Below are 25,084 nucleotides of genomic sequence, written 5' to 3'. Positions count from 1 at the left end.
GTGTGGGCGTGCCGTGCGTACGTGTGTGTACTGTGTGTGTGTGTACCGTGAGTGTGTGTGTACCGTGTGTGTACTGTGCGTGTGTGTGTACCGTGTGTCTGTGTACCGTGTGTGTGTACTGTGCGCGTGTGTACTGTGTGTGTGTGTGTACCGTGCGTGTGTGTGTGTAGTGTGTGTGTGTGTACTGTGTGTGTACTGTGTGTGTGTAACGTGTGTGTGTGTAACGTGTGTGTGTGTAACGTGTGGTGGTAGTCTAGCGGTTAGTGCACTGTACTACGAACATAACGACCCGAGTTTGATTCCCGCTCACAGCCAACACCCAGTGACGATTATTTGAACCGGTTCTGGGCCTCCCCTAGGTCGACTCAGCCTCAAATGTGTGTGTGTGTACGTACACTACACACACACAGTGTGTACGTACACACAATAATGTCCACGTTGTTGTTGCTGAGTTCACGCACCCAAGGGAGGGGGCAATGGAAAATGAATCTAAATCAACTTAAACTCCATCCCCGCTCTGTGACGTCACCACTCAGCATGACCTCATCGGCATGAAGTGCCAGCGGGAGGTGGACCTCGCTAGTGACGTCATGTCACCAAGTTATTCACCCGTCCATCGCGCTCCTGAACGTAACGTCACCTCCGCTGGGGTCACTGTTGATATCGTTCCAGTGCCAATCCTTATTTGGGCAAAGCTACGCCCAGTGACGGCGGTTCATTAACATAATGTATCCGTTGAAGCCGTCGGGTTAAGCAGCCACGCCCTATCCCTCGACATATGGCCAGTTAACATTAACATCATTTATTCAGTTACAGAGCCGCTCATTATGGGAGGGGCGTGTCTCTTACCCGGAAGTGACGTCACGTTACCTGCTTACCCGCGTGACATCGCGAGGTAACAGGAGGCTGCCGATCCACGCTTGCACTGAAATCCGAGGTGAGAAATTCTCATGGTGGTAGTGGTGGTTGTTGTTTACCAAGGTAGAGCCTCTCTCGTAGAGATGTCAGTTGAGTAGCAGCGAGCATGGGAATCGATGTCCAGGTTGGAACTTTACAACGCGGGGCCTAGCCACGCGGGGCCTTGCCTCCTGCCCTCGCCTGATTGCGTTCACTTTAATTATCTCGCTTAAGTTTAATTTGTCTTCACCCGGCTCGCCACTTTGTAACTTTGTTTTATTGTAAATATTCACGCAGTTTTTATTTTCTTTTGTTAGCAGGCCAAGCCCGCTTGAGCTGCTATACCGCTCTTGTCATCAGAAGCGACCTGCCCACACCAACACAAGGTGAGGCTTTGTCAACGTGTGTGAATGTTTTGACTTAAAACTTTGGTGACTGCAGGAATTAATATTCTTGGTTCTTTCGGTAAAGTCACGTAGATAGAAAATTTAATGAAAATAACAATAAAAATAAATGTAAATAAAGCAAAAAACTCACGTCGTTTTGATCGCAACACAATTGGTCTTTATTTAATGTAATTGTATTATCAATTATTGTTATTTTCTATCTACATAACTTTACTGAAAGAAACAAGAATACGTGTGTCAATGTCTATCGGTCAAAAACGCAATACGGAGAGACGCGCAAACTCCAAATATACAGCAGGCGTCAGGGTCGGAATCGAACCCACGACTTCCTGTATACCAGGTGAGGTAGTTAACATCTCACCACGGAGAGAGACATGCAAACTCCAGTTAGCCTCAGCTATGTTCGTTGATCCTCAATTAATTACTTGGTGGAGTGAGGAAGCATTCATGCCAAGCAGATGAAGGTGGCCAGGCGTGATTCTAGACACGCCACCGCCTGTTTACCCAGTGACAGTGTACAGTTTGTGTTTGCAGTAACGTCTATTAACTCTGTTGAACACGGAGGTTATAGCGTAACAATATTCATAATAAAGGTTTTTGGGTTAGATCGCGTTTATTTATAAATGTGTCGTAACCCTCCACCACCCGACATGGCCAATCAGCAAAAAAAGTGTCACGTTGACAAAAGACAAATAATTCACTACTTCAGCCCACCGGTGTGTTGAAGAGTGAATCCACATTTACAGTTTGAGTACGACGTTTCGCTGGTAAATACATCCAGCATCATCGGGCAATTCGCCAGAATGGTAAAGTCCTCGCTTGCTCCCGGTTTTATATAGAGCAGCAGGGTGACGTCATCACTTAACTCATATCAGGTGCAGTGATTAGAGACGGAGGGGGGGGTATTGTAATTATATAATCGATTAGTAATCAGTCATTGGTTATGATTAGTAATGAGTTGTAGATTAGTAATTCTTTAAATCAAAATGTAATGTGTATTATTTAATAATACGCTTCCAGGCCGCACTAAGCCTGTAGCTGTCAGAGCGATTAAAGTTATTCTTGTTCCTCTCAATTTCAATGGATTCGCAGGGAGGCCGCGGTTGGACCGCGTGCGGCGCGGAAGAGACACTTTGACTTTTGGTGGCAGGGCGTGGGCAGGAGGGGGAGCAGCAGGAGGGGCGGAGGAGGAGGCGGAGCGAGAGGAGGAGGAGGGGAAGAGGAGGCCGAGGCGGCGATGAAGGCGGAGGAGGAAGAGGAGGAGCTTTTGGCCGGGCGGTCGCCGCTAAGCAAGCGGCGGGAGGCGGCGGAGGCGGATTGCCCGGTGGGACCGAATCCCGATCCCTGCCCGGGCTCCTCTACCTGCCGCGCTCCTCCGTCTCCTCCGTCGCCACCGGCTCCTCCTCCGCCTCCTCCGTCTCCTCTGTCTCCTCTGTCTCCTCCATCGCCGCCGGCGGCGGTCGCGGGCAAGCGGCGCTCGGCCCCGCGTGGGGTGACGTTCCACTTCTGCTCGCTGATGCCGTGGCCGCTGGCTGAGCCGCCGCCGCCGCCCACCGGGAGGTGCCGGGGTCGCGCCCTGGAGAAGCAGCGGCAGCGACGGAGACAAATTCAGCAACAATACCGGCAGCAGAGAGCGTCGTCATCGTCGTCCAGCTGTTGGTCGTTCTCGGACGCATCGTCGTCATCGTCTTCATCGCCGGAGGAGGTGGTGGAGGGTAACGAGGCGAAGGAGCGGAGGGGCGAGGAGGAGGAGGGGGAGGTGGTGGTGGAGGGTGATGAGGTGAAGGAGCGGAGGGACGAGGAGGAGGTGGTGGAGGGTGACGAGGTGAAGGAGCGGAGAGACGACGAGGAGGAGGAGGGGGAGGTGGTGGTGGAGGGTGACGAGGTGAAGGAGCGGAGGGGCAAGGAGGAGAAGGAGGTGGTGGTGGAGGGTGACGAGGTGAAGGAGCGGAGGGACGACAAGGAGGAGGAGGTGGTGGAGTCTACAGGGGGCGTCCGCAGGCTGCTGCTGAAGTTTCGCGCCAGCCGCCTGCAGCCGAGCGTCGACAGAGCACGAGACGAGGAGGAGGCGGCGGACAACGAGGAGGAGGAGAACGAGGAGGAGGAGGAGGAGAGGAAGACGAGGAGGAGGAGGAGGAAGAAGAGGACGAGGAGGAGGAGGAGGGGACTACGGAGATCACGCAGTGCAGCCGATGATGGCGACTGTAAGTCGGGCGACGAGGAGGAGGTGGAGGAGAGGGTGGCGAGTCTCAAGAGGGTGGAGGAGTGCTGGATTCTCAAGCAGATAGACGACATCATGGCTGAGATACCCCAGCTGGAGGGGAGATGCAGGGTGAGGAGGAGGAGATGAGGTGTAGGGTGGTGAGGAGGGGCTGGGTGGTGAGGTGTAGTGTGGTGAGGAGGGGCTGGGTGGTGAGGTGTAGGGTGGTGAGGAGGGGCTGGGTGGTGAGGTGTAGGGTGGTGAGGAGGGGCTGGGTGGTGAGGTGTAGGGTGGTGAGGAGGGGCTGGGTGGTGAGGTGTAGGGTGGTGAGGAGGGGCTGGGTGGTGAGGTGTAGGGTGGTGAGGAGGGGCTGGGTGGTGAGGTGTAGGGTGGTGAGGAGGAGGGTGAGGAGACTCCAGGGCAGCGGGTGAGGGCGTTGGGAGTGGTTCACTCGCTTGCTCGGACACTCAGTCACTCAGTTACTCAATCAGACACTCACTCAGTCACTCGCTCAGTCACTCACTCAGACACTCAGTCACTCACTCAGTCACTCACTCAGACACTCACTCAGACACTCAGTCACTCAGACACTCAGTCACTCAGACACGTACTCAGACACTCAGTCACTCACTCAGACAGTCACTCAGTCACTCACTCATACACTCAGTCACTCAGACACACACTGACACACACACACTGACACACACACTGACAACAACAACCGCCATTCGCCACTAAGTGGCGGTGACGTCACCACGACGCTTGTGCCAGGCTATGCGCACCCTGAGGCCACGTGAAGTGTCGAACGCCCGCTGGCAGGAGGTCATGGGGCAGACCCAGGTGCCACGGGTCGACTGACTGAGATGACTGGCTGATGCACCACCTGTGCCCCCTACTGTGCCAACCTGCTGTGCTTTAGCCACCCGGCGGTCCGCTCGTTTTTCTGAGCGTCGCTCCTCCGCCCTCCGTTGTTGTTGGAGGGCGACTGCCTCCCAACTGCCCAGTAGCATCCTTCACGAGCCTCCTCCACAGAGGCCGATCTTGACACCGCTGGTACCAGTCATCGGCAAGTCCACTCAGCTCCACGTCCTCCTGTACCACATCACTCCATCTCTTCTCTAGCCCGTGCCGCGCCCGCCTAGCCCCCTCAATTCGGCCGAATAAAAGCTGTTTCGGCATGCGGTGGCTGGGCATGCGGGCTACATGACCCAGCCATCGCAGCCTTGCCCGCCGGAGGAGCTCACTGATGGGACCTTGCCCAGATCTTTCAAGGATTTGTGAACTCACACAATCCAGTCTGGTTAAACCCAGGATGGATCGTAGGCAGGCCAGACTAAATGTTTCTAACTGGCAAAGATGTTCCATTAGGGGGGTCCACGTTTCGCAAGCGTAGAGAAGGGAGGGAATGACCGTGGCCAAGAAGACCTGAAGCTTAGTGCTGAGCGACAGACCAGGTAGCTTCCACACAGCGTTACGCAACCGATGAAAAGATATTGCCGCTCGACTGATTCGGAGTGAGACCTCTGCTGTTAAACTGGAGCCAGTCATACCCAGGCAGGTGCTTAGTTTTGGTGGGGCTGATGGTAAGGCCCCACCTCTTAGTGGCACGCTCCAGTCTCAGCAGCAGCATCTCCAACTCCTCCTCTGACTGAGCAGCTATTACCAAATCATCAGCATACATAACGTGGTTGAGCAATAGGGAGCCATCCCTTGACCGCACCTGGGCATCGATCAGCCTCCCATTATATCTGTACCATATGGAGATTCCCCCAGTACAGCTATTGAAGGCTTCACGAACTACGTGGTCAAAATAGATGTTAAATAATGTGGGAGCCAGAGTACATCTCTGTCGCACCCCAAGGTGTACAGGGAATGGCTCTGACTCCCAGCCACGTAGTTTTACCCGGGCCCGCTCACCATCATGAAGGTCCTTAATGATCGTGAGCAGAGGGTCAGGTACTCCAAAAGCACGAAGAACAACCCAGAGCCCAGGCCTACTGATGGTATCATAGGCCTTGACCAGGTCAATAAAGCAGAGAGTTAAACACACACTGACACATACACTGACACACACACACTCAGACACACACTGACACACACACACACTGACACATACACTGACACACACACCATGATACACACACTGACTGGAGGAGGTGGAGTGTGGTCAACACATCTACGCCTGAAACATTTTAGAAAGAAGTGGAGAATACGGAACAACCCACCTGTTGTCCATTTCGATTTCTGCGTTGCCTCTAATCTTCAGTCTTGCTGTGTATCCACCGTCTGCTGGAGCTCACCTTCTATAGCGAGGATATCCATCATCTCCAGTTTGTGTGTCTTTAATAAATTGTCTCGGATATTTCTTGCTGCTCTCTATGTCCCCTTCATACATGCTGCTGCATTGACATTAAGGTTTCCGCATGGTCCATGAATCATATTTGCGGTCACTACTGCAAACAGATTTTGGGTCTTCCTCTGGATTTGGAAACTCGGCAGATATAACATCGATTTGGATTGGATTATTTTTTTTCTTTCAGCCGGATTAAAATATGAGCGTGGGCAAGTCATCTACATCATTAGACCTCCTTTGCCAGTACCAAAATATAAATACAACAAAACTGAAACCTTTTTACAAAGATTCATGTCTACTGCATTAACCACAATACCTGCAGTCAAAATGCAAACAAAACACACGCACTATGATAATATATGTGGCATTGTCCTTGAAACCGATTGGTCCACACCAAGGGACGGCTTTCTTGAGAGCCTCGACCCAATTGGTGCTCGACCAGAGGACGCCAAAAGGTTTCAGTTTTGTTGCCAGAAAAAAAGGGGAAACCCCTATGATGTGGAAGTCCTCGTTTCTGCCACTCAATTGAGTACATCCAGCATCTTGTTTCTCCAAAAAACACGACTCTCAGTGAATGCTCTCGATGAATTTGACTTTTGTCTGAACACCCTGGCTGTGAAGTCGTATCGACGGCTGGGTGTCTGGCCGAATGAAAGTTATTACTTTTTTTGTTTTATCTGAGGCCAAGTTGGATTACATGTAAAGGTAATAAATAAGTCGGGGACATCCATACGCTCGAACATATGACATGGCACCTTGAGCATATTCGTGAATGCGTCTAGGGCTTCCTGTGAACGTAGCAGACACCTGGATGCTACAAGGGGGGGGGGGGGGGGATGATGTAGCGCCATGTTGGGCTGTATGCGTATTACCACGGGAGCTGACCTGTAATAGCGGACATGCGTCAACAGGGGGTGGTGTACAGACCAGGTGGGACGAACAGGGCCCCCAGACCCCAAGAGGGGGGGGGGGGGCTGGGGGATGTTCCAGGGCCCCCTAGAGAGTTCCAGAAGGCTTGGCCAGGGGCGGAGAGACCCTGGAACAGGGATAAAAGCCGGACCCCTGAACGGGTTTGGCGGTCCTCGTCCACCTGAAGCTCTGAAGAAGACTCTTGAGCGCTACCCTGAAGACCCTGAAGACCCTGAAGCGAAGAGCCCAGTGACCCTGGCTAGGGTCGGGTTCAGACATAACCAGTGTAGGGTTAGCGCTAGAACCAGAGTAAGGGCACCGTAGTGTGGAGGGACTGCCTCCTGAGGTTATCGGCTGTGAGGGGTCGTCACCCCGATGTGTTGTGGTTCCCTTGTTGAATAAACGTGTTGCCTCCAGCGAACCGTCTCGCCTCATCTTGGGCCCACTGCACGTGTAACCTGTGATAATGAAACCTCTTGTTGCAAAAAATTAGCGGCGTGCGAAAGTGAAAGATGTTAACAAAGTAAAAATAAATTTTGATTTAAAGCTTTCGTGACTGCGAGGAATTCATATTCTTGGTTCTTTCGGTAAAGTCACCACCACGTAGAAGGGAAACAATAAAATAATAAAAATATAAAACAAGAAAATTATCACGACGTTTCGACTGCAACACGAGCAATCATCATCAGGTGTGAAAACCACAGCAAGAAATTTTGAAAAAAAGTGGCGGGTTTTTTTTAACGTTAGCACCACAGAGAGCGATTTGACAGTTTATTTAGAAGGACTAGTCCATCTATGTTCGGAATAGAGGAGGGGGGAGACGAAAATAATGGAATGCGGTCTGAAAGCCACCGTAAGCGTGAACAACAATTAAGACCCGAAATGGTTTATCAAATCTTTCCAATGATTGCTAAGCCAGAATGCATCTTCCCGGTTGCAATTGTCTCTGTGTATATGTGGATAGCCTCATGAACGAATCTCTCATGGTAGCCAGATGGCTTACAAAGAACCTCTGTCTTGGAGAAGTCAATGTCATTTGAGCCTACTGAATTATAACAGTGATCTGCCACGGCTGAGGTGTTGGTCCTACCGTGTTTTAGGTCTGCATTCTGTTCACGAATGAGGTCCGAGACATGTCGTTTGGTTTCTCCAATGTAACTACTACCACAGAGGCAACTTAGTTTGTAGACGCCAGGGTACTGTATGTCCGGAATCACATCTTTTACAGACGGAACCAGATCACGGATTTTATGTAATGTGTTGAATCGGACCTGGATCTTGTGTTTACTCAAGATTTTGGAGATCTTTTTTGTGATCCCCGCAATGTAGGGCAAAGTGATGGTTTTGAAAGGCTCCTCAAGAGGGTCCTTCTTCATGGTTGGAGTGATAGCTTTGCGGATTGTAGTCGGAGTAACCATTAGCCTTAAGAGCGTGGTGTACGTGCTTGAGTTCACTGGCTACGTGTTCCTGGTCGGATATGTATTGGGCTCTATGGTGCAGAGTCTTGATGAGGGAATTCTGGGATGGATGGTGGTTGGAATCCGGTTTCAGGTAAACATCCGTATGGGTAGCTTTCCCGTAGACGGAGTGGCTCATTGAACCATCATTTTTTTTTACCAATTCCACTTTACAGTAAAATTGTAGACACGGCACAATATATATTTCTGAATCTTTATTTTTACCAACATTTAAAAAAATATTCTCCGTTAAGGCAAAATTCTGAAATATTGGATTTTTAACAAAGCCTTGTGAATTCACCTTGTATCTGAACAAGTTCAATTTATGCAAATATTTTTTTTCAAACGTATAAATAAAAAAGACATTGCTTACAAATATCAGCTCTATGTTTTCAAGTAAATTCATTTTGGGTAGTGAATAAATTATAGTCTAAATAAGCTACACATGACGAATTGTAGGCAATCATAGTTATAATCAAAGACATTTTTAAACAATCAGGTGGTCCCTGTAGTCGCCGTTAGAGACAAAATCTGCTTGAAAAGTTTATCAACATATACGAATACATTGATTCAAATAAGCAGAGTTAATTTCCTATTTATGGCATGCCAGTTATGTGTCAGTTTTCGATATTAACATCACCTTATAAAGAATAACATTTAAAATACGCACAGACAAGTATTCGTAATTATTGACAGGCATATGAACAAAATTTAATTACTGCAGTGAAATATACTGCATCAGGTTACATCGTATTAAGAAGCATTTTTAAAAATACGCACCGCCTGCTTAACAGTGTATGTACAACGTACTATTGTAGTGTCACTCAAAACGAGTAGGCCATTGCATGCTGGCGTCTGGGTCAAAATGTAGCAAATTATAAACATTAGCTACAAATAATAGATCACGGAGTTTAGATCGCAACACAAGCAATCGTCATCAGGTGAGACAACCACAGCAGCAAGAAGACAAAACTGCTGAAGTAGGCGCCTACTTCAGCGTCTTCTTTTTGCTGTGGTTGTCCCACCTGATGACGATTGCTTGTGTTGTGATCTAAACGCCGTGATCTGTTATGTTTCTACCCACGTGGTGACTTTACCGAAATAACTAGAGAGTGTGGATTCCTGCGGTCACAAAAGCTTCGAATCAAGATTGCCGACAAACTACACAACTGAGATGATGCACCAATCATCGCCCCCTACTGACAGGCTCTTGTCCACATGCAGGCCGGTGCAGGGCCACCACCTTGTGCCACACAGGGGCAGCTCTTCGAGCGTCTCAGACGAGATACGAAACTCCGAGTTGCCGAGGCGATTAAGCAAGCACCATGTAAAAGCAATTATCATTAGAACATCGTGAATGCTTGGGAGCTTATTGGCTCTCGCTCCTGGTCAGAGATCTACCCAACCCACAGGTCCACAAAGACTGGCCGCTCGCTCTTACTCTGCAGGTTGAACCTAGGAATTGAGTGTTCAACTTCACATTCTTTTCATTAAAGGCCTGTGACAAAGGTGCATCTATTGTAGCGACATCGTCTCTGGCTTACACATCTACCGGGTCTCCACTTGACTTTGTATTGTCTAGGACAGGGGTCGGGAACCTATGGCTCGCGAGCCAGATGTGGCTCTTTTGATGATTGCATATGGCTCGCAGATAAAACAAAATATTCTCACTTGTTTTAATCCATCCATCGATTTTTCACTGCGCATGTCCTGTTCAGGGCTGCAGGAGCAATTGTCCATTATTTTAATTGGATGATACTGGCCTACGTTTGCCGTTGCTGGGTAAAACAGGTAAACGCCCCCTTTTGAATCAGTCTGAGACTGCGTCTGCTCGGTCATTAGCTCAAAGCTAACCCTTCGACGAAGAAGATGGCGAAAAGAAAAAAAGACGACGAGTATCGTACATTCCAGGACGAATGGACCGAAGAATTCGCCTTTGTGGAGAGAGCGGGTTCTGCGGTGTGTCTAATTTGCAATGACAAAATTACATCGTTGAAACGGTCGAATGTAAAGCGGCACTTCGACACGCGCCACGCTACCTTTGCATCAAAATACCCTGCGGGAGACAGCAGAAAGAAAGCGTGCCAAGAGCTTCTGAGCAGGATGCAAGCTAGCCAGCAGCAACTCCGCATATGGACCCGGCAAGGTGACTATAATTCGGCTAGCTTTGCTGGTTCTTTAGCAATAGTGAGGAACGGAAAACCATTCACAGATGGCGAGTATGCTAAAACGTTCATGCTGGATGTAGCCAATGAACTTTTTGATGATCTTCCGAACAAAGACAAGATAATCAAACGGATACAAGACATGCCTCTGTCGGCAAGAACTGTTCATGATCGTACCATCGTGATGGCAAACAAAGTGGAGGAAACGCAAGTGAAGGACATAAATGCAGCGCCGTTCTTTTCTCTGGCTTTGGATGAGTCAACAGACGTGAGCCATTTGTCGCAGTTCAGCGTGATTGCAAGATATGCTGTTGGTGACACACTGCGCGAAGAAAGTCTTGCTGTTCTGCCATTAAAAGGGTCCACAAGAGGTGAGGATTTATTCAAGTCTTTCATGGAGTTTGCTCAAGAAAAAAGTCTACCTATGGATAAACTTCTCTCAGTGTGTACTGATGGTGCTCCGTGTATGGTGGGGAAAAACAAAGGATTTGTGGCGCTTCTCCGTGAACATGAAAATAGACCCATCCTAAGTTTCCATTGCATTATACACCAGGAGGCACTTTGTGCTCAGATGTGTGACAGGCAGTTTGGCGAAGTGATGTCGCTGGTCATTCGTGTGATCAACTTTATTGTTGCCCGAGCCTTAAATGATCGCCAGTTTAAAACACTGCTGGATGAAGTTGTAAATAACTATCCTGGTCTGCTTTTGCACAGCAATGTGCGTTGGTTGTCAAGAGGGAAGGTGCTTAGCCGTTTTGCGGCTTGCCTGAACGAAATCCGGACTTTCCTTGAAATGAAAGGCGTCGGGCATCCTGAGCTAGCCGACACCGAGTGGCTCCTCAAGTTTTACTATCTCGTAGATCTGACTGAACATCTGAACCAGCTCAACGTGAAAATGCAAGGCATTGGAAATACAGTGTTATCCCTTCAACAAGCTGTATTTGCTTTTGAAAACAAGCTGGAGCTTTTCATCACGGATCTTGAAACAGGTCGTTTACTACATTTTGAAAAACTGAGCCAATTTAAAGATGCATGCACAGCAAGTGAGCCCATTCAAAACCTTGATCTCCACCAGCTAGCTGGCTGCACATCCAGTCTCCTACAGTCCTTCAAAGCACGCTTTGGAGAATTTCGTGAGCACACTCGTCTTTTTAAGTTCATCACCCATCCAAACGAGTGTTCACTGAACACAGCCGACCTGAATTACATCCCTGGTGTCTCCGTCAGAGATTTTGAAGCAGAAGTGGCTGACCTGAAGGCCTCAGACATGTGGGTGAATAAGTTCAAGTCACTGAATGAAGATTTGGAAAGAATCACACGACAGAAAGCGGAGTTGGCGAGCAAGCACATGTGGACAGAAATGAAAAAACTCCAACCCGAAGACCAGCTGATTCTCAAAACTTGGAACGCGCTTCCTGTCACATACCACACACTGCAGCGTGTGAGTATTGCTGTATTGACCATGTTTGGATCTACGTATGCATGTGAGCAGTCATTCTCACATCTTAAAAACATCAAGTCCAACCTACGATCACGTTTAACGGATGAAAGCCTCAACGCTTGCATGAAGCTTAACCTCACCAAGTACCAACCCGACTACAAAGTACCAACCCGACTACAAAGACATCAGCAAATCCATGCAGCACCAGAAGTCGCATTAATGGTGAGTGTTATAACAACATTATTTAAAAGAATAAATTCAGAGGCTTATTATACTGACATTTAGTTGAATTCACTTTTAAAATATATTATATGGCTCTCACTGAAATAAATTTCCAAATTTTTTGCTTTCATGGCTCTCTTAGTCAAAAAGGTTCCCGACCCCTGGTCTAGGAAGTCCACCCACACCTCCACTTGCACAAACTGCTGGGAGTTGCCTCGCTCTGCCTCACAGTCAGAATTCTCCTCCTGCTTCACGTTGCCTCCATCGATGTGAAGGTCCCATTTTGGAGTTGAATCTTCATCTTCACATTTTACCTTCACTTCTGCGCTCTTCACCATCACTTCTTCACATTTCACCTTCACTTCTTCACTCTTCACCATCACTTCTTCACATTTCACCATCACTTCTTCGCTCTTCACCATCACTTCTTCACTCTTCACCATCACTTCTTCGCTCTTCACCATCACTTCTTCACTCTTCACCATCACTTCTTCAATCTTCACCATCACTTCTTCACATTTCACCATCACCTCTTCACATTTCACCTCGATACCTTTAAAAGTGTCCAAGCTGGGATTTTCTTCCGGTTCGTGTTTCATGAGGGATGGGCTCATTGCGGCACTTTGACTTTCACAAGCTGATTTCAGACTGCACTCCTTGTGGATCTTCTGATGCTTCTGTGTTCTCTGGTGTACTTGAAGATTTGATGACTGTGAAAATGCCTTCCCACACACACTGCACTTGAAGGGTTTCTCTCCCGTGTGTGTTCTCTGGTGTTTTTTAAGAGTAGATGAATCTGAAAATGTCTTCCCACACACACTGCACCTGAAGGGTTTCTCTCCAGTGTGTGTTCTCTGGTGTGTTTTAAGAGCAAATGACTGTACAAATGCCTTCCCACATACAGTGCACTTGAAGGGTTTCTCTCCCGTGTGTGTTCTCTGGTGTGTTTTAAGAGCAGATGAATCTGAAAATGTCTTCCCACACACACTGCACTTGAAGGGTTTCTCTCCCGTGTGTGTTCTCTGGTGTTTTTTAAGAGCAGATGACTGTGCAAATGCCTTCCCACACACAGTGCACTTGAAGGGTTTCTCTCCCGTGTGTGTTCTCTGGTGTGTTTTAAGAGCAGATGAATCTGAAAATGTCTTCCCACACACACTGCACTTGAAGGGTTTCTCTCCCGTGTGTGTTCTCTGGTGTGTTTTAAGAGCAGATGAATCTGAAAATGTCTTCCCACACACACTGCACTTGAAGGGTTTCTCTCCCGTGTGTGTTCTCTGGTGTCTTTGAAGATGAGATGAATCTGAAAATGCCTTTCCACACACACTGCACTTGAAGGGTTTCTCTCCTGAGTGTGTTCTCTGGTGTGTTTTAAGAGCAGATGAATCTGAAAATGTCTTTCCACACACACTGCACTTGAAGGGTTTCTCTCCTGAGTGTGTTCTCTGGTGTGTTTTAAGAGCAGATGAATCTGAAAATGTCTTCCGACACACACTGCACCTGAAGGGTTTCTCTCCCATGTGTGTTCTCTGGTGTATTTTACGAGTAGATGAATCTGAAAATGCCTTCCCACACACACTGCACTTGAAGGGTTTCTCTCCCGTGTGTGTTCTCTGGTGTGTTTTAAGAGCAAATGAATCTGAAAATGTCTTCCCACACACACTGCACTTGAAAGGTTTCTCTCCCGTGTGTGTTCTCTGGTGTGTTTTAAGAGCAGATGAATCTGAAAATGTCTTCCCACACACAATGCACATGAAGGGTTTCTCTCCCGTGTGTGTTCTCTGGTGAATTTTAAGAGCAGATGACTGTGAAAATGCCTTCCCACACACAGTGCACTTGAAGGGTTTCTCTCCCGTGTGTGTTCTCTGGTGGGTCTCAAGAACTGATGGCCATGCAAATGCTTTGTCACACACAGTGCACTTAAAGGGTTTCTCTCCTGTGTGAGTTCTCTGGTGCTGTGTCAAATTTCCAGTCCGATCCGTGCTGTATGCACGCCGGTCGCATTGTTGACTTGTCGTACCGAGCTGCTGTGCTGAGGGCCTTTGCTCCATCAGACCAGCGTCAGCTGCAGACAGAAAATAAGAATATCCACACCATCTACACGTCAGTATCGAGCCATGGAGGAATAAATATATACAGTCACACGTGACTTACACGTCTATATTCATTCATGTATTCATGACTAGCTGTGCTACCCGGCTTCGCCCGGGACTTGGATTAACCACGTCCGGCCGCCTTTGTCTCCCCAGTGACGATGTTCACACACCACAGCAGTTACTCGTTTGAGGCTGAGTCGACCTAGGGGAGGCCCAGAAGCGGTTCAAATAATCGTCGCCGGTGGTGGCCGTGAGCGGGAATCGAACTCGGGTCGCCGGGTTCGTAGCGCGGCGTAGCGCTAACCGCTACACTGCAATGCGTTACGCTTCCACACACAGACATACACACACACACACAGACACACACACTGACACACACACACAGACACACAGACACAACAACAACAACCGCCATTCGCCACTAAGTGGCGGTGACGTCACCACGACGCTTGTGCCAGGCTATGTGCACCCTGAGGCCACGTGAAGTGTCGAACGCCCGCTGGCAGGAGGTCACGGGGCAGACCCAGGTGCCACGGGTCGACTGACTGAGATAACTGGCTGAAGCACCACCTGTGCCCCCTACTGTGCCAACGTGCTGTGCTTTAGTCACCCGGCGCTCCACTCGTTGTTCTGAGCGTCGCTCCTCCGCCCTCCGTTGTTGTTGGAGGGCGACTGCCTCCAACTGCCCAGTAGCATCCTTCACGAGCCTCCTCCACAGAGGCCGATCTTGACACCGCTGGTACTAGTCATCGGCAAGTCCACTCAGCTCCACGTCCTCCTGTACCACATCACTCCATCTCTTCTCTAGCCCGTGCCGCGCCCGCTTAGCCCCCTCAATCCGGCCAAACAAAAGCTGATTCGACATGCGGTGGCTGGGCATGCGGGCTACATGACCCAGCCATCGCAGCCTTGCCTGCCGGAGGAGCTCACCGATGGGACCCTGCCCAGATCTTTCAAGGATTTGTGAGCTCCTCACACAATCCAGTCTGGTTAAACCCAGGATGGATCGTAGGCAGGCCAGCCTAAATGTTTCTAACCGGCGAAGATGTTCCATTAGGGGGGTCCACGTTTCGCAAGCGTAGAGAAGGGAGGGAATGACCGTGGCCGAGAAGACCTGAAGCTTAGTGCGGAGCGACAGACCAGGTAGCTTCCACACAGCGTTACGCAACCGATGAAAATATATTGCCGCTCGACTGATTCGGAGTGAGACCTCTGCTGTTAAACTGGAGCCAGTCATAAGCATACTGCCCAGGTATGGGAAACTCTCCACTCTCTCCACAACTGCCCCATCACCGATTGGGAGTTGTGGGGGTGGAGTGTCCGATGGTACAAAATACCCAGGCAGGTGCTTAGTTTTGGTGGGGCTGATGGTAAGGCCCCACCTCTTAGTGGCACGCTCCAGTCCCAGCAGCAGCGTCTCCAACTCCTCCTCTGACTGACCAGCCATTACCAAATCATCAGCATACATAACGTGGTTGAGCAATAGGGGGCCATCCCTTGACCGCACCCGGGCATCGATTAGCCTCCCATTATATCTTTACCATATGGAGATTCCCCCGGTACAGCTATTGAAGGCTTCACGAACTACGTGGTCAAAATAGATGTTAAATAATGTGTGAGCCAGAGGACATCCCTGTCGCACCCCAAGGTGTACAGGGAATGGCTCTGACTCCCGGCCACGTAGTTTTACCCGGGCCCGCTCACCATCATGAAGGTCCTTAATGATCGTGAGCAGAGGGTCAGGTACTCCAAAAGCACGAAGAACGACCCAGAGCCCAGGCCTACTGATGGTATCATAGGCCTTGAACAGGTCAATAAAGCAGAGATGTAGGTCTTGTTGGAATTCCCTACACCTCTGCTGTAGCAGACGGACAGAAAATATGGCATCTGTGCAGGACCGCCCTTTCCTGAAACCGCATTGGGGCTCCGCAAGCCTCTCCTCAGCGTGCCTGGCAAGGCGATGCTGAATAATCCTTGCCAGGACCTTTCCCGGCACACTGAGGAGTGAGATGCCCCTGTAGTTGTTACAGTCTGTGCGGTCCCCCTTCTTAAAAAGGGGGACCACCAGGGCATCCTTCCAATCCTGCGGAACCCGTCCAGTGGTCCAGACTGTTGTTATGTCATATAGGGCAGTCTGTGCACAAACGCCACCCTCCCTCAGCATTTCGCTTGGGAGATCATCTCTGCCCGCTGCCTTTCATGGTCTCAGACTCCGGATCGCCTTCAATACTTCCTCAGCAGATGGCACCTCAGCCAGCCACTCACAGGGGGTGACTTCTTCCAATATTTGAGGCACCGCAGCCTCAGCAGGGTCATCCTCAGTTTGTGCCACGATGTTTTCCTGGCTGAGGGATTTTCCCTCCCCCAGGACCTCACAGAAATGCTCAGCAAATCTGCGAACCTGTTCCTGGGGGTCGGAGATTGGATCACCGTTTTTTCCCCTAATGATGGTAATAGGTGTGGCGCTGCAGGTTACTATTTTGATGGAGTTAAATAGAGATTTGTGATCACGGGCCACTGAGGCAGACTCCATCTCCTCAGCAACCCGCGACCACCACCCATCCTTGCAGCGCCTCACGGCTCTCCGAACCTCCGAGCGAAGGCTGCGGTAAGCCTCCTCATTCTCTGACGTGGGATTCTGTAGCCGATGACAGTGGGCCTGTCGCTTTTTCTCAACCATCCTGAACACCTCCTCTGTCAGCCAGGGTCTCTGGGGAGGTCTGGACTGTGTACCCAAAGCAGCCATTGCAGCTGCATGAGTCACAGTCCTAAACCTCGCCCATTTACCCTCGACATCAGGAGGAGTCAGGGACGATGCCAATCCCAGCCGCAAGCGATGATGAAATTCTCGCATGCAACTTTCATCAGATAACTGAGACCAGGCCACTTTATGTTGGAATGCGGTCCTGGGTGTACACCCACCACCGGAGTGGAAGAATGGCAGGCGCATCTTACAGATGACTAGTCGATGGTCAGAGGGCAGATCAGCTCCACGGTAGGTCCTGGTGTCAAGAACATGGGCTCGCATTCGCTGGTCCGTCACTATGTAGTCCAGCAGATGTTCTTGCTTGGACCCGGCATGCATCCATGATGTTGTGTGGATGCGCCGATGCCGGAACAGCGTGTTGGTAATTACAAGCCCATGGGCTGCACAAAAATCTAGCAGCCTCCTACCGTTGTTATTGAGCTGATCTGGCCCATGCCCTCCAATCACTCCAGACCAGGTGCCAGTATCATGACCAACTCGGGCATTGAAGTCACCCAACATGATGACTCTATCCCGAGGGGCCACTTAAGCCAGCACCTGTGACAGGAGGTCATAGAAGGCATCTGACTCATCGGCTTTGCCTGCATCCCTCCACGGATGTTCATCTTCGGTGGGGGCATAAGTAACCACGACCACCATTCCTCGCCTCCGGTTGATGGGAAGGCGAGCCCAAAGTAGCCTGGGGCTTACAGCTTCCCACACCTCACCGCCACGCTCCCACGCCCCCTTCATTCTTTTGTTCAAAAGAAGACCCACACCCTGTTGTTTGGCAGTCTGCTGCCCCGAGTAGAGGACTGTCCACCCCTCATGGTGGCAGGAGCCAGAGCCAGTCCACCGGACCTCCTGAATGCCGCATAGATCCAGGCGGTACCGGTCCAGCTCCCGACAGAGGAGTGGCAGCCTCTCCTCTGCAGTGAGCGTTCGAACATTCCACGTGGCCACCCGTAGTGGCTTTTCGTTGTTTCTGGATTAGCCCCGAGGGTAGGTATTCAATCTCCTGGCTCCACAGACTCACACAGATACACACACAGACACACACAGATACACAGACACACACACACACAGACACACACACAGACACACACACACACACAGACAACGCTAACCGCTACACTACAATGCGTGACGCTTCCACGTGCGCGGGTCACGTGACAGATTTGACGTCACAGCTCACTTGCCGTGCAAAAAATCTATACATTATTGAGCTCCCCCCCCAAAAAAAACACAAAAGTGTATTTGTATAATGTTTGCACGGTGTACAGTCTGGAAAGTACCCACATGGCAAATTTCCAGTTTGTTGCATGTCGGGAAGTACGCTAAACATTTTGAACAGACAACACACGCAATCACAACTTTGCCTTTTATATATATTTGGAGATGCAGTGAAAAACTTTCCCAAATTCATCACGCGGTTTCAGTTTTTGATTTTCAGTTTTATTTATTTTGGTTATAGTCCCGTGAGCCGTTCGGCTCTTGAATCGGGTGCAACCACAACAAGCAACAAAACAAAAACACGACCAAGAAAATAATCTTACAGTGACTGTGTGTGACTGTGCAAACAGCACTGTCATGGCACGCAATGAGAGGGCAAATGTCATAAATATTCCTGTAAGCCCTCGCATCTTCAACATTAATGTTGCCGTAGAAACGTTGTGGGGTTTTTTGCTTCATTTAAAAAAAGATCAATTATTACCTGTTATTTTTATTTTATTTTCTATTTACGTGACTTTACCGAAAGAACCAAGAATATTAATTCCTACAGTCACCAAAGTTTTAAGTCAAAACATTCACACACGTTGACAAAGCCTCACCTTGTGTTGTTGTGGACAGGTCGCTTCTGATAACAAGAGCGGTATAGCAGCTCTCAAGCGGGCTTGGCGTGCTAACAAAAGAAAATAAAAACTGCGTGAATATTTACAATAAAACAAAGTTACAAAGTGGCGAGCCGGGTGAAGACAAATTAAACTTAAGCGAGATAATTAAAGGAAACGCAATCAGGCGAGGGCAGGAGGCAAGGCCCCGCGTGGCTAGGCCCTGCGTTGTAAAGTTACAACCTGGACATCGATTCCCATGCTCGCTGCTACTCAATTGACATCCCTACGAGAGAGAGCGCGAGGCTCTATCTTGGTAAACAGCAACCACCACCACAACGACCACCACCACAACGATGAGAGTTTCTCACCTCGGATTTCAGTGCAAGCGCGCACACGGCAGCTTCCTGTTAGCTCGCGACAGCAGGAAGTACTACGACGTCACTTCCCTCCCACGAGCGTCTCTGTAACTGAATAAATTATGTTAATGAGGCCGGCCCATATGTCGAGGGATGGGGGCGTGGGCGCTGAACCCGTCGCAATAAACTCGCGACGGCTTTAACGGATACATTATGTTAATGAGCCGCCAGTCACCGGGCGTAGCTTTGCCCAAATAAGGATTGTACAGATAACGGAAGTGACCCAGGCAGAGGTGGCGTCACGCTCAAGGGCGCGGTAGACGGGGTGGGGTGAATACCTTGGTGACATGACGTCCTAGCGAGGGACACCTCCCCCTGGCGTTTCACGCCGATGAGGTAATGCAGAGTGGTGACGTCACAGAGTTGGAGTTTAAGTTGATTTATTCATTTTACATTGCTCCCTCCCTTGGGTGTGTGAGCTCAGCAACAACAACGTGGACATTATTGTGTATACACTGTGTGTGTACACTGTGTATGTGTGTACACTGTGTGTGTACACTATGTGTATACACTGTGTGTGTGTACACTGTGTATACACTATGTGTATACACTGTGTCACTGTCACTGTGTCGCTGTGTCACTGTGTGTGTGTACACTGTGTGTATACACCTTGTGTGTGTGTGTACACTGTGTGTATACACATAGTGTATACACACTGTGTCACTGTGTGTCACTGTGTGTGTGTGTACACTGTGTGTGTGTATATATACAGTGTATACCCCGTGTCCACTGTTTGTACACTGTACACTATGTGTACACTGTGTGTGTGTACACTGTGTGTGTACATTGTGTGTGTACACTGTGTGTACACTGTATGTGTGTACACTGTGTGTGTGTACACTGTGTGTGTACACTGTGTGTATACTGTGTATGTGTACACTGTGTATGTACACTGTGTGTGTGTACACTGTGTGTGTGTACACTATGTGTATACACTGTGTGTGTACACTGTGTGTGTACACTGTGTATAAACTGCGTGTGTACAGTGTGTGTGTACATTGTGTGTACACTGTGTGTCGCTGTGTGTCACTGTGTGTGTCACTGTGTGTGCACACTATGTGTGTTACTGTGTGTCACTCTGTGTGTGTGTACACTGTATGTACACTGTATGTGTCTACACTGTGTGTGTACACTATGTGTACACTGTGTGTGTGTACACTATGTGTCGCTGTGTGTCACTGTTTCACTGTATGTGTCACTGTGCATGGCACAAGCGTCGTGGTGACGTCACCGCCACTTAGTGGCGAATGGCGGTTGTTGTTGTGTCACTGTGTGTGTGTCAGTGTGTGTACACTATGTGTATACACTGTGTCACTGTGTGTCGCTGTGTCACTGTGTGTGTGTACACTGTGTGTGTATATATACAGTGTGTGTACACTGTGTGTGTACACTGTGTGTGTATATATACACTGTGTGTGTACCCTGTGTGTGTGTACACTGTGTGTATATACTGTATGTACACTGTGTGTACACTGTGTACTGTTTGTGTACACTGTGTATACACTGTGTACAGTGTGTATAAACCGTGTGTGTACACTGTGTGTGTGTACACTGTGTGTGTTGAATTGAATTACTGCAGTGAAATATACTGCATCACGTTACATCGTATTAACAAGAAGCTTTTAAAAAAAGTTGCACAGTCTGCTTCACCGTGTATGTAAAACATACTATTGTGTCATTCAAAACGAGTAGGCCATTGCATGCTGGCGTCTGAGTGAAAATGTAGCAAATTCTAAACATTACCTACAAACTACACAACTGAGATGACACATCAATCATCGCCCCCTACTGACAGGCTCTTGTCCACATGCAGGCCGGTGCAGGGCCACCACCTTGTGCCACACAGGGGCAGCTGCTACTTGGGGATGCTCTTTGAGTGTTTCAGGCAAGGTACGACACAAAACTTCAAGTTGCTGAGGCGATTAACCAAGCACCGTGTAAAAGCAATTATTATAACATAGTGAATGCTTGGGAGCTTATTGGCTCTTGCTCCTGGTTAGAGATCTACCCAACCCACGGGCCCACAAAGTGTTCAACTTCACATTCTTGTCATTAAAGGCCTGTGACAAAGGTGCATCTATTGTAGCGACATCGTCTCTGGCTTACACATCTACCGGGTCTCCACTTGACTTTGTATTGTCTAGGAGCAAGTCCACCCACACCTCCACTTCCACAAACTGCTGGGAGTTGCCTCACTCTGACTCACAGTCAGAGTTCTTCTCCTGCTTCACGATGTGAAGGTCCCATTTTGGAGTTGAATCTTCATCTTCACATTTTACCTTCACTTCTTCGCTCATCACTTCTTCACATTTCACCATCACTTCTTCACATTTCACCTTCACCTCTTCATATTTCACCTCGATACCTTTAAAAGTGTCCAAGCTGGGATTTTCTTCCGGTTCATGTTTCATGAGGGATGGGCTCATTGCGGCACTTTGACTTTCACAAGCTAATTTCAGACTCCACTCCTTGTGGATCTTCTGATGCCTCTGTGTTCTCTGGTGTACTTGAAGATTTGATGAATCTGAAAATGTCTTCCCACACACACTGCACCTGAAGGGTTTCTCTCTCGTGTGTGTTATCTGGTGTACTTCAAGATTTGATGAACGTGCAAACGCCTTCCCGCACAGAGTGCACCTGAAAGGTTTCTCTCCCGTGTGTGTTCTCTGGTGTTTTTTAAGAGCAGATGACCGTGAAAATGCTTTCCCACACACACTGCACCTGAAGGGTTTCTCTCCCGTGTATGTTCTCTCGTGTGTTGCAAGATTACATGACTGTGTAAACGCCATCCCGCACATCGTGCACCTGAAGGGTTTCTCTCCCGTGTGTGTTCTCTGGTGTTTTACAAGCGCAGATGACTGTGCAAATGCCTTCACGCACACACTGCACTTGAAGGGTTTATCTCCCGTGTGTGTTCTCTGGTGTTCTACAAGAGCAGATGACTGTGCAAATGCCTTCCCACACACACTGCACTTGAAGGGTTTCTCTCCCGTGTGTGTTCTCTGGTGTGTTACAAGATGACATGGATCTGAAAACGCATTCCCGCACAGAGTGCACCTGAAGGGTTTCTCTCCACGGGCTGCTATGGCACACAATGATAGGGCAAATGTCATTAATATGCCTGGAAGCCCTCGTATCTTCAAAATGAATGTTAACCCAAAACTCCGAGCACACAATTTCGGCTGTCTGACTACAAAAGGAATATTTATGAAAGCTAAATTCGGCTGACATAGCAAAGGGTGTTGAAAACAATACTATTTCTGTTGTGCAGAAATGCATAAATTAACGTTCAATCGCAACTCAGGTGTGAATCCAGGCTCAGATGTCCTTGAATGCTGGGGATGAACAGTTCCAACTTCAGCGGAATGTGTGTGCTGTGTTAACTTCATGTTTCCATTCGTATAAAGAGTTCCAGAGGAAAACAAAAATAAACTATTGTTTTTATATATCCTCGTGTTCAACAGAGTTAATAGACTTTACTGCAAACACAAATTTGACACTGTCACACACTGCCATGGGTAAACAGGTGGTGGTGTGACCAGAACCATGCCTGGCCACCTTCATCTGCTCAGCATTAATTCTTCCTCACTCCACCAAGTAATGAATCGAGGATCAATCAACATAGCCGAGGCTATTCGTGTCTCTGTCTCTCTCTCTCCGTGGTGAAGGTGTTCCCCTCCAAACATTCAGAGTCAACAGCGGCACGCGCTTAGCGACTTTGACCGATAGACATTGACGCACGTATTGTTGGTTCTTTTAGTAAAGTCACGTAGATAGAAAATAAAAATAACAGATTAAATTCAATAAGATAAAGACCACTTGTGTTGCGATCGAAACGTCGTGGGTTTTTTGCTTTATTTAAAAAAAATATATTTTCATTTAATTTTCTATCTATGTGACTTTACCGAAAGAACCAAGAATTTTAATTCCTGCAGTCACCAAAGTTTTAAGTCAAAACATTCACACACGTTGACAAAGCCTCACCTTGTGTTGTTGTGGGCAGGTCGCTTCTGATAACAAGAGCGGTATAGCAGCTCAAGCGGGCTTGGCCTGCTAACAAAAGAAAATAAAAACTACGTGAATATTTACAATAAAACAAAGTTACAAAGTGGCGAGCCGGGTGAAGACAAATTAAACTTAAGCGAGATAATTAAAGTGAACGCAATCAGGCGAGGGCAGGAGGCAAGGCCCCGCGTGGCTAGGCCCCGCGTTGTAAAGTTCCAACCTGGACATCGATTCCCATGCTCGCTGCTACTCAACTGACATCCCTACGAGAGAGAGAGGCTCTACCTTGGTAAACAACAACCACCACCACGAGAATTTCTCACCTCGGATTTCAGTGCAAGCGCGGATCGGCAGCCTCCTGTTACCTCGCGACGTCACGCGTGTAAGCAGGTAACATGTTAATGTACACTGGCCCAAATGTCGAGGGATGGGGCGTGGCTGCTGAATCAGACGGCTTCAACGAATGCATTATGTTAATGAACCGCCAGTCACTGGGCGTAGCTATGCCCAAATAAGGATTCCCATTGGATTGATATCGGCAGTGACCCAAGCGGAGGTGACGTCACGCTCAAGAGCGCTGTGGACGGGGTTGGGGGAGTGTGAATACTTTGGTGACATGACGTAACTAGCGAGGTACACCTCCTGCTGGCACTTCATGCCGATGAGGTCATGGGGATGGAGTTTAAGTTGATTTAGATTCATTTTCCATTGCCCCCTCCCTTGGGTGCGTGAACTCAGCAACAACAACGTGGACATTATTGTGTATACAGTGTGTGTGTGTACACACTGTGTGTGTACGTACACTGTGTGTACTTACACACACACAGTGTGTGTGTGTACACACACACACACACAGTGTGTGTACGTGTGTATACACACAGTGTGTACACACGTACACACAGTGTGTACGTACACACACTGTGTGTACTTACACACACACAGTGTGTGTGTGTGTGTACACACACACACACGTGTGTGTACGTGTGTATACACACACACAGTGTGTACACACGTACACACTGTGTGTGTGTGTAGTGGGGGGCAAAGGCGGTGCATTGGCCAGTCATCTGAGTCAGTCAACCCATGGCATCATCCCATCAATTTATTTTTTTAAAATTTATTATTTTTATTTGTTATTTGTATTATTATTATTTTTTAAATCTTTTATTTTGTTTATTTTGTTTTCTATCTACGTGACTTTACCGGAAGAACCAGGAATATGGTAGCGCATTCTCTATTTGTTGCAGAAGTTCAAAGTTCAAATCCGACAGGCACACCTGGCTACCCCAGTAACATTCACCACAATATGCGCTGTTCTGCTTCACGGCGGATGTCAAACAGAGTATTGTGTCATTCACAACGCACAGGTCATTGCATGTTGGTGTCACGGTCAAAATTGTGGTTAATTCCAGACATTATCCGGAAAGGTCACGTAGAATGAGAATAAAATAATAAATTGATAAAATAAAATAACACAATAATATTCTCACGACGTTTCGGCCACAACACAAGCGGCCTTCATCAGGTGAAGGGAGCGAGACTGTCTGGTAGGACAGCGCTGGAGTGAGAGAGCCACGTTCAGATCACGGCTTTTAAGCTGTGTGAGAGGAACAAAGAGCCTTGACGAAGGAATTAGCATAAAATTTAGCATTGAAAAGGCTGAATGATTAGCTTGTAACTGGTCACAGAAATAGCTATGTTAAAAGTTAAAGCATACACCTCGGCAGAGGCACCCATTGTTAAAAGGAATTAGCATAGAATTTAGCATTGAAATAGCTAAATTAAGGCATTCGCTTGTAACTGCTACAGAAATAGTTACGTTGAAGTCAGAGCATACACATTCACCGGGGCACTTAGTACAAATCAAAACAGGAGAATTTAGCATTGAAATAACTAGGCGAATTTAGCATTGAAATAACTGGGTGATTTGCTGGTGAC

The 25,084-nt window shown here is 48.3% G+C and overlaps 1 protein-coding gene across 1 annotated transcript; it reads right to left on the bottom strand.

Annotated features, from left to right (window-relative positions):
- Positions 1-605: 605 nt before the first annotated feature.
- Positions 606-14,107, bottom strand: LOC142916542 (uncharacterized). The gene is made up of 2 exons (XM_076061663.1): positions 12,706-14,107; positions 606-654 (listed from the first exon to the last, which is right to left on the bottom strand). The coding sequence occupies exons 1-2, from the start codon at positions 14,097-14,099 to the stop codon at positions 606-608; spliced, it is 1,443 nt and encodes a 480-aa protein (XP_075917778.1). The 5' UTR covers positions 14,100-14,107.
- Positions 14,108-25,084: the final 10,977 nt, after the last annotated feature.

The sequence above is a fragment of the Petromyzon marinus genome, unplaced genomic scaffold, assembly GCF_048934315.1.
Source record: "Petromyzon marinus isolate PM22_M1 ecotype Great Lakes invasive population unplaced genomic scaffold, UKy_Petmar_22M1.pri1.0 PM_G_Scaffold_4, whole genome shotgun sequence".
In the NCBI taxonomy this organism is placed as follows: domain Eukaryota; kingdom Metazoa; phylum Chordata; class Hyperoartia; order Petromyzontiformes; family Petromyzontidae; genus Petromyzon; species Petromyzon marinus.
Note: the sequence above shows the minus strand (reverse complement) of the source record. Positions and strands in the feature narration are given on the sequence as shown.